The following is a 10254-nucleotide window of genomic DNA, read 5'->3' as shown; positions in this document are numbered from 1 at the left end:
CCCCTCTGGATGGCACAAGACTCCTGCCTTCCAGAATGCTCCATGGGCCAAGGTGGCTCTAGCAATTAGGACCTGGGTTCTACCCCAGGATGGAGTCCTGAGCAGGGAGAATGGGATTCAAAGCCTCAGCTTCCTGAGAAGTGTGTGTCGGGGGTGGGGGGGGGGGCGGTGCTGGGGTACTGGAAGCCTGGAAAGGGAGCAGTAACACCCCCTTGGTGGTTGACGGGGACCCTGCAGCCCCATGCCGCCCCGACCACACAGGGAGCCATGTGCAGACCGTGCTTATGTACAGAGGATTTTATTAGGGACTCTCGGGGTGGGATGCCAGGAGGTCCGGGCTCAGTTGGCAGCCAGGGTCTCCTGCACCCACGGCATAAGTGCAGTGACGCGGGCGTACACAGCGGGCGTGGATGTGGAGCACGTGCTGCTGCCCCAGGACACGATGCCCGCCAGGGTCCAGACTCCATCCTTCTGGCAGACCAGGGGGCCGCCAGAGTCGCCCTGCAGGAGGAGATAGGACTTGTGTCCAAGCTGGAAAGAAGGTGCCAGGGCCCCGCTGTGCCCGGACCTGGCCGAGTCCAGGGGGTGCAGACCAAGGGCAAGTGGGGGCCCAGAGGTTGTGCATGGACACTCGGACCTGCTCAGATGGCAGCTCTGCCCCCTACTCCTGGGGGGCCTGGGGCGGGGGCTGATCCTCTCAGCCTCCCCATCACCTGTAAAATGGCCTGAAATGTCCGCTTTGTGGGCATAGTGTGAGATTCAACACCCCTGGAAGCCTCACACCACACCTGGTCAGGGCCAGCCCACATCAGGGACATCTCCTGGTGCTGGTCCCTGCCTTCACTGGGGCACCAGACAGGGCCTGAGGTTAAATAAGGCATGGCAGAGAGGAGTGGGCCTCAAGGCCTGACTAGAGTGGTGGTGGGGAAGGGGCAAGCAGCCTGTGAGGGCAGGCAGGGTAACAGGCAGTACCATGCAGGAGGAGACGCCACTGGCCCCCGCACAAATCATCACGTCGGTGACCCTGCTGCCCCAGTACTTCTTGCAGTCGGTGTTGGACACGATGGGCAGGGTGGCCTGCTGCAGCTTGTCAGGGGTCTTGAGGGCTGGAAGGACAGAGGGCGTGGGATCAGGGCCCAGGGAGAGGAGACCAGCGCCCGCCAGAACCCTGCCCTCCCGCGGCGTGATCCTCCCACCGTCACGACGGTCGTGGGTGCTGAGCGCCACCTTCTAAGAGTCTGGGAGGCGGTCCCTCTCCAGTTCCACACTAGGCAGTGCGTCTGCACTCCCAGCACAGTTGGTCAAGCAAGTCCTGCCTCCGAGCCCCTGCCCCCCGGGCCCGCCAGGCCCTGCGTGTGGGCAGAGGCGCCGTCCCTCCTCCCCAGCCCTCCTCTGCCTGGGGACGCTGGGGGGACCCAGGGGGAGCACTTCCCTCTTCTGCCCTTTCCTGGCTGCTTGTGTGCTTAGTCGCTCAGTCGTGTCCGACTGTTCGTGACCCCAGGGACTGAAGCCCACCAGTCTCCCCCGTCCGTGGAATTTTCTGGCAACAGCACTGGAGTGGGTTGCCATTTCCTCCTCCATTCCTAGGTGCCTGTGTCCTGTTAAAGGACCGGCAGGCTGTGGACGGCACTCAGGCCTAAACCCGACCTGGACACTGGGTTCCGGGTTCTGACTTCAGGGTCGCTGGACACAGTCGCCCTCCTCAGTCTCGGGGGCAGTCTGGGCAGTCTGTCTCCATGCAGGTTAGAGGGGGGTGACACTTGCCGGAACTCAGGTGTTTCTTCAGAAGCTGACTGTTCATGTATGTGTTATTAAACCTTATTTTTATTCACGTTTGATAGGTTTTTAATTGAGTGTTTGTAAATAAAGAAATGGGGAGGTTGATAACTGTAAAGGAATTTACGACCAAAACATCTTTAAACAACCATGCGTGTGCCACTTGGAGACTCCTGGGCTCAGGGAGCCCCCACCCCAGACCCCCAGCTGGTGGGCAGAAAGGCTCACCGTTGTACTTGGTCTTGCCCCAGCCCGTGGTGGCACACAGCATCCCAGCAGGGAAGTCCTCATTGGTGCTGGGCAGGCACACAGCCGACACGGTCTCTGAGAACTGCGCGGGCGTGGCCAGCTTCAGCAGGGTGATGTCATTGCGGACCGTGAGAATGCTGAACTTGGGGTTCTTGAAGACCTGCAGGGAAGGCCCAGAAAGACAGCTGAGGCCCTGGGGTACCTGCGGATTTCTAGACCATCTCCTTTCCTGGCGATCTGTTCAGGACAAACGGAGCCCCACAGGAGCCCAGAGTGAGAATCCTGAGACTGGCTCGATCCACTTGGCTCCTGTCTCTCAAGGGGCTGAAGGGTCTTCCCTTTGCCCCCTCCCCAGCCCCGGTCTACCCAGCGAGGCCTGCGCGTACCTTGCCAATCTTCAGGACCTGGGTGTTCTCGGTCTGTGAGCCCTGATCAAACTCCCCGGCGACAACCACGTCGGAGGTTCTGGGGGAATCAGGTGGTGGTTAAGGACTGAGCTTGCGCCCTGCTCCCCTCCCCAACCCCAGGCCGAAGCCAGAAGCAGAACCCTGAGCTCTGGTCCTCACGTGACCCCGCAGTGGGCGGCGGTGACCACCCAGTCCTCGCTGATGAGGGAGCCCCCGCAGAAGTGGAAGCCGGTGCTGTCCTGCAGGAAGATGGGGAGGGTCAGCGCGTGCTGGACAGCAGCAGCACCGACCTTGGCAGTGGCCCTCTGCCCAGCTGAGCCCCCAGTGCCTCCGCCTCATTCACAGAAGCCCCCTCACCTGCAGGGACACCTGCCAGGGCCAGGAGCCGGGCACGGCGTCCTCCCCGTTGACGATCCTGGCGAGGCCACTCAGCACAGGCTGGATGGCGGGGACCCCGCAGCCTGGGGAGGGTGACAGGAGGGTGAAGAAGCGCTAAGACCCAGAGCTAGTCTGTGGCAATCCTCGCTTTTACTTCAGATGTCTAGGCCAACCCAGAACCCACTGCCATACTCCCCGCTTCTCCTGGCACCCTGTGGGCTCAAGGATCCCCTCACACAGCCTACCGACCCCAGGAGCCCACTGTGGATGCAGAGGCGTGGAGCCGCCCCCACCCAGGGCCACCCTGCCTGAAGGAGCAGGGGACAGGCTGAGACAGGGGCTGTCCTGCCTGGACTCCGAGGCCCGCCCCTCCTCGGCGGGAGGCCTCCCAACGGCCCCCAGATCCCATTTCCTCAGGATGCTGGGGAGCAAGCAACGCCACCTCACAAGTCAAAGCTCACTTTTTAGACTGGTGGGGTCTGGTGGTCGTGAAGTTAAAATCTGATAACCCCAGCCCCTGGGGAACCCAGAACGCTGACAGCTGATGGGGAACGTTTTACACTGAAATCTCTATTCCCAGAGATATCAGGAACTCTCCATTGTATAAAGTTTTAATTATTTAATAAAACAACACTTTGATTCCATGCTATAAAAGGACACATTGAGGAAAACAGAAAACGGAGGACCTGAACTGTCACAAAGCAATGAGAAAAGGCAGGTGTACTTCATGTGTCCGGGACACGCTTGCTGTTTCAGGACCAGCTGAGTTCTTGGCACCTGTATACAGGTTTACAGCTCGGTGGCAGTGAGGAGTGTTGGGCAGGTACAGCCCTGACGACCAGCCAGGCCACCTGGAGGCCATATGGGCCTTGCTACAGGCCCAGTCCAGTGTTTCCTGCCCGTGTGGACAGACCAGCCCCTCATCACCAAAACACACGTCAGCAACACAACCCATTTTTTTTTTTTTTGAACTAGCAAGAAGATTCAGTATCAACTGTGATGTATTCACCCAGCTGAGTGCTCTGCAGAGATTAAAGTGAATGAGCTGGGTCTCTGCATTAATGGGAATAAATCTAAAACTACATAGATAGGGAAAGGCAGGTTGTAAACCTGATGTAGCAAATGATACAGTTCATGTAAGTTTTTATAAATATTATTCTGCGCTGGTGGATTTAGAAACGTGGTAAATTTGAAAAGCCCACACAGAAATAATACACAGTGAGTTCAAAATAGGGATCACCTTCTGAGAAGGAGAGAGGGGACTTTAGCTCAAATGGTTCTATGTTTTAAAAAGAAATACCTGAGCAAATCTGGGAAAAAATAACGTTTGCTAAAGTCCAATGAAAGGTACAAAGATGTGGTATTATTTTCTGTATTTTCCACTATTTTTTTTTTTTTTGGAAAGTGCCTCGAACAGTATAGCCCCGGGCGGAGGCTGTGGGAGGCTCTTGTGACTACACCTTCACTCTGCCCACAGTGCCCCAACCTGAGCTACGTCTGGGGCCCCAGAACTCGGTGCAGCTCGGAAGCTCCCAAAGGCCCTGCCTGTCAGGGTGTGAGGCCCAAGCGGGCAGGGCAGGCCTCCAATCTCCCTCCCGGCCAGGCCCGGTTTGCTTCAGACAGAGCCCCTCAGCCCTCTAACGGGGCCTGGCTTGGGGCCGTCAGGTGCCCAGGGACTCAGGGACTTCCTCAGCCACCTCCCAGACCTGGCCAGCCATGACCCTGCATGGTAAGTCACTCAGTCATGTCCAACCCTTTGTAACCCCATGGACTGCAGCCCGCCAGGCTCCTCTGTCCATGGGATTCTCAGGCAAGAGTACTGGAGCCCGTTGCCAAGCCCTCCTCCAGGGCATCTTCCTGACCCAGGGATCGAGCCGGCGTCTCTCATATTTCCTGCATCGGGAGGCAGGGTCTCCACCACTAGCACCACCTGGGAAGCCCTGAATGCACCCTGGCACTCACCGAAGGAGGCCCCTACAAGGGCAAAACAGGAGAGGAGCCAGAGAGGGGCCATGTTTCTGCTGCCGGGGGATACAGGGCGCCTGCCCTGGGCTCCTTTTATATCATATGGGACCCCAAGGGCTCCGCCCAGCCCGAGAGCCACCTCCCTCCCGTTATCTAGGAACCTTGGGAGATAAAGGGGACCAAGCCCCCCTGTAAGCCTGACTGAACTGGCTCTCAGCCTCAGACATCCCAGCACCTGGGAAAAGGCAGCTGCCCTGGCACAACATCGCCCAGGAGTCTGCCAGGGCGCTGAGGGCAAGGCCAGTGCCCAGGCTGGGAGCTCAGGTCCTGCAGGGCCCAGCTCGGGGCAGCCGGGACACAGGGCAGTGGGTTCTGCTCCCAGTGCGCTGGGAGGATTCCCAGCTCCTAAGTACAGGCGGTCCCAGCACTGGCTGCAGAGAATCCCAGCAGGTCATCACCGGGGGGGCCCTGGCTTCTCAGCAAAGAGTGCTTTCAATGCGAGACTCATCTAGAAGCACAGTATCACACAGAGATGTTGGGCCATCCAGAGGTCACCTCAAAACCAGCCCAGCCAAGCAGCTTCGAGCCTGTGTGAGGGCACATGAGGGAATCACCCCCATGGCTGGTCACAGGCAGGTCGCAGGTTGGCAGACATGTTGTCCCGTATCTGCTAAGCTCAAACACACATTCTCTCCTCCCATGATACCTCACAACTTAAGGAAATGGTGATTGCATGAAACTTGAGTTTCAGATAAGATGGGGCTTTGATTTAGCACCATCAAGTGATACACTGAGGAAATGGCAAAGAAAGGATGTTAATTGTCACAGAACAAGAAGAGGACAGATGTAGGTAATACACCGGTGGTGTGTTTGCTGTAAGCCAAAGACTTTCCAGCACCATGGACACGGGTCCTTCTCTCCCCCGGGCCAGGGCCGGGTGTGGACCCTGGGGCAACCCACAGGGACAGAGCGCAGGGCGCCCCTGCCCTCCTGAGGCCAAGACCCCAGTGAGAGACACAGACGCGAAACAAACAAGAAAAGAACGCGGTCCAAGAAACCAGGAGAGGGTCTGGAAATCTGCTGCTCCGGACAGTCCAGCCTGAGCCTCACCGATAAGCCAGTCTGAGAAGGAAAATAAGCCAGCTGGGCAAACTGCGTCTATTCCCAAGACGTCCAGGGCTCTGCGGTCCCGGGACCGCAGGCATTGAGAGAGATGCTGGTCAGGGCAAGCAGACAGTGTTACGGGTCTGGATTTGGACTTCACCAGCTTTGCAGTTCTGTCTCCAAGTTGTGAATTTAGCTTTGTTTTAGAGTTCTCTGCAGGGGGATGTTCAAAATGTTTAAGTGCTTCTGAGCAGATGCTCTGCCCAGTGAGAATGGTGGCCATGGGCGGGACAGGCCCACAGAGGCCCTGAGCCCTGTCTCTGAGGGGAGGTGGAGGTGGCCAGATTGCAGGGGCAAACGGAGTGGGGCCAGCAGCTGTCTGATAACTGGGTCTGCAGCTTTTTGACTTTTTAAGAATTATTATTATTTTTGGCTGTGCTTGATGTTCGTTGCAGCACATGGGCTTTTTATTGAAGTCTGCAGGCCTCTCTAGTTGCCCCACAGCATGTAGGATCTTAGCTCCCCAACCAGGGATTGAACCTGTGTCCTCTGCATTCACAGGCAGATTCTTAACCACTGGACCACCAGGGAAGACCCACTTTCGATATTTTAACAGGCTGGGTTCAGTCCAGGAAAGTCAGCCCTGGCTTTGAGCATAAGGAATAATCCATACTGAATTCCTGGCCAAGGTAATTTATGGAAATATTAACATTTGCTGTTTTGTTTTTCCTTCACTCATTCCAAGCAGGTAGCAAGGCCATCTGTGATTTCCTTGCCTCTGGGATTTTTCCAGACTGGAAAGCAGAAGCAGCCTGAGGTCACTGGCTCCTGAGGTCTGTTGGGAAAGCAAACTCTTGGCCAAGTAGAGTTCAGGAGGGATAAGGCCTTGGCAGGGGTGGGGCGGTGGGGGGGTGGGGGTCCCCCACGGGGGCGGGGGCGCTTCCCTAGCCCATAGAGATTTTCCAGACCATGAGGTGAGCACCCCTAGGATGAGGGTGACCGTCTTGTCACAAGGAATGACAGCCTTTGCCACTTGCCTAAAGCCATTTCCCCCTTCTTGTCTTCGAGGAGGGTTCCCCTGGAAGGTCACCCCAGCCCAGCTCTCGGCAGGAGGACTCTGATGAGCAGAAGCCAGCAGAGGCAGAGGTGAGGCGAACCCCTGCCCTTCCCTTCATGCACCTTGGCTGACTCCTGTGCAGAGGCGGTGCTTGGCGCCTTGGCTGCTGTCCTCAGATCCAGAGAGGAAAGACCCTGACCTAGAACCACACCATCGCCCAGGGCTGAGCGAAAGCCTACACCTGCACACCTCCAGATCTCTGCTGTGCAAGAAAAGCAAATCTCTGCCGCTGAGCCACTGTCAGCCAAGTGTTTTATTATGAAAAGCATCTTCAGTGACGCAGAGTAAATGTGAGAATGGTCCCGGGTGTCTTCTGTTTTCTCTGCAGACCTACTCTCCACCGTTTCCATCCTGCTGGCCTCCAACAAGACTCACCTTCAGGGATGAGATTGCACAACAGTGTCCCTGCCTCTCTGGCTTCCTACTGGGGTCAAGGCCAGAGACAGGGGAGGAGACAGAAGTCAACTATTTATTCTCTGTGTCCCCTCCCTGAGAGGCTGCTGTGGGTTGACACAAACTACTCTGTATAAAATAAGCTACAGGGGGCAATTCCCTGGCAATCTAGTGGTTAAGACTCTGTGCTCCCATTGCAGGGGGTATAGGTTCAATCCCTGGTCAACCTCTGGACGAACCACGGTCAGGGAACTAAGATCCTGCATGCCTCAGGGAGGAAAAAAAAACAAAAAGAAAAGCCACAAGGACACATTGTACAACATGAGGAATACAGCCAATATTCAACAATAACTACAAATGTAGCTGATATTTAACAATAACTATGAAAGTGAATGATTTCCTGGTGGCTCAGATGGTAAAGCATCTGCCTGCAATTTGGGAGACCCGGGTTCGATCCCTGGGTTGGGAAGATCCCCTGGAGAAGGAAATGGCACCCCACTCCAGTACTCTTGCCTGGAAAATTCCATGGATGGAGGAACCTGGTAGGCTTCAGTCCATGGGGTTGCAAAGAGTCGGACACGACTGAGCAACTTCACCTTCACCTTATGAAAGTGCTTTTACCATCTGAGCCACCAGGGAAGCCAATAACTATAACTATAAACAACAATAACTATAAACAACTATAAATATAAATAGCATTAAAAAATTATGAATCCCTATATTGTATACCTGTAACTTTTATATAATACTGTACATCAACAATACTTCAATTAAAAAAAAAACAAAGAGCTCTGAAAATGGATGGTGGTGATGGCTGCACAACAGTATGACTATACTTTGTACCTTCTGAATTGTACACTTAAAAATGATTAAGATGGTAAATTTCATGTTATTCATATTTTAGTACAATTTTGAAAAGTGAAAAAAAAAACAGTGACAACCCTTCACAGGTATAATTTTTAAAATGGAAAATAAGTTTTGGTGAGGCTGTGTGGAAATTGGAATCTTTGTACATTACTGGTGGGAATGGTGCAGCTCCTGTGGAAAACAGTCTGGCCGAGTCTCAAAAGATTAAACAGAGAGCCACCATGTGACTCAGCAATTCCACTCCTAGGTACACAATCCCTAATCTTTGGCCCTGCATCCAATTTAGGACTAACTGCAGAAAGCTGTGTGTATTCCTAATCAGTCCCAAAGGATGCCTGGGTTCTAGTTGGCCCTCCTCCAGCTTCCCTGTGCCCACACCTCCTACGGGTACATCTGAAGCGCTCCACCATAAAGCGTTTCCTCTCCTCTGCTTGCCTTTGAGTCTCTGCCAAACGCAAGTGATGCTGCCTGACTACCTGGGTATAGCAAGCTCTGAATGAACAATCTTTGCTGGTCCTCATTTGGGTGGTCTTTACTGATTTCCACAAAGGCCAAGCTCCTATTGGCGGCCTCCTCCTTGCTTGTCACCCTCCCTGGGGGCCAGGTAATCATTCTTGCATTTCCAGCCCCACTGACCTTAGCCCTGAGCACCTACATCTCCTTATGGTTTCCCTAAGCCCTTGTTGCTGCTACTGCTGTCACTTCAGTCGTGTCCGACTCTGTGCGACCCCAGAGACAGCAGCCTACCAGGCTCCTCTGTCCCTGGGATTCTCCAGATAAGAACACTGGAGTGGGTTGCCATTTCCTTCTTGAGTGCATGAAAGTGAAAAGTGAAAGTGAAGTCGCTCAGTCGTGTCCGACTATTCGCGATCCCATGGACTGCAGCCCACCAGGCTCCTCCGTCCATGGGATTTTCCAGGCAAGAGTACTGGAGTGGGGTGCCATTAGAAAGTCTGTTAGACTCTCTAGTGAGACTCCTGGCAGAATAAAGAATCAAAGTTCAAATTTCAATCTGTAATAGCAAAATAAAGAAACCTGCATTTCTTTCCTGCCTGTGTTTAGGGCTGAGAATCACTTCATGGAGCAAAAAGCGAGTGGGATGATAGATGGGTAACAGTCCAAATGTCCCATCAAGAGAATGGGTACATAGTGTGGTGTATGAGACTTTCCTGGTGGTCCAGTGTTTAAGATTCCACCTTGCCAAAGCAGGGGGGTGTGAATTCCATCCCTGGTTGGGGAACTAAGATCTTACATGTCAAGCAGCATGGCCAAAAGATTAAAAAGAAAAAAGTTTTTTTTAAAGTGTGGTGTATTGCAAAGCAACTATACCTCAAAAAGATTTTTTTTTAAGTGTTATATACTTATGAAGTGCAACACCACTCAGCAATACAAAGGAACACACTGCTGACACACTCAGGAAGACATCTGGTAGAGTGAAAGAATCCAGACACAAAGACAGCATACTGTATGGTTCCATGCGTATAAATTTCTAGAACAGGTAAAACTAATCTATGGTGAAAGACACTGGGACAGTGGTTGCTGGTTGCCTCAGAGAAGGGAAAGATGGACATAGGCACGAGGAAACTCTGGGGAGTGATGATATTATCTTACATCTTGGCTGTGGGGTTTGTTACACTATCATCTACATATGTCAGCACTTATCTGTTCACTTTGGATCTGTGCGTTTCACCATGTGCAAACTGTATTTTGTATATCTTACCTTTGATGGTAAAGAGGGTTGGGATTTGACTCCCTCAAGAGGAGCTCCCCAACCTGAGGAAACTGCCTTCTGAGGTGCCGCCTGGAGGAAGAGGGCACCGTTCCAGAGACGCGGGCCCGAGCCCTGACACGACCCCGCGCGGGGCCAAACCCCAGGAGGCGGCCGGGCCCCCGCCCGCTGACCCGGGCTCCCGGGCGGCCCGTCTCCTGTCCTGAGGGACGGTCCCTGAGGCACCCCTGTCCGCGGGCTGGCTCCCGCACGGCCCCCTGAACATTCTA

General features: G+C 54.2%; 1 protein-coding gene across 1 annotated transcript; it reads right to left on the bottom strand.

Moving 5' to 3' along the window:
- Positions 1–339: 339 nt before the first annotated feature.
- On the bottom strand, positions 340–4824 carry LOC120872854 (chymotrypsinogen B). The gene is made up of 7 exons (XM_040253520.1): positions 4773–4824; positions 2790–2893; positions 2592–2671; positions 2412–2490; positions 2005–2185; positions 973–1106; positions 340–501 (listed from the first exon to the last, which is right to left on the bottom strand). Exons 1-7 carry the CDS (start codon positions 4822–4824, stop codon positions 340–342), a joined length of 792 nt encoding a protein of 263 aa, XP_040109454.1.
- Positions 4825–10254: the final 5430 nt, after the last annotated feature.

The sequence above is a fragment of the Oryx dammah genome, unplaced genomic scaffold (assembly GCF_014754425.2).
Source record: "Oryx dammah isolate SB20612 unplaced genomic scaffold, SCBI_Odam_1.1 HiC_scaffold_13, whole genome shotgun sequence".
NCBI classification, from domain to species: Eukaryota; Metazoa; Chordata; class Mammalia; order Artiodactyla; family Bovidae; genus Oryx; species Oryx dammah.
Note: the sequence above shows the minus strand (reverse complement) of the source record. Positions and strands in the feature narration are given on the sequence as shown.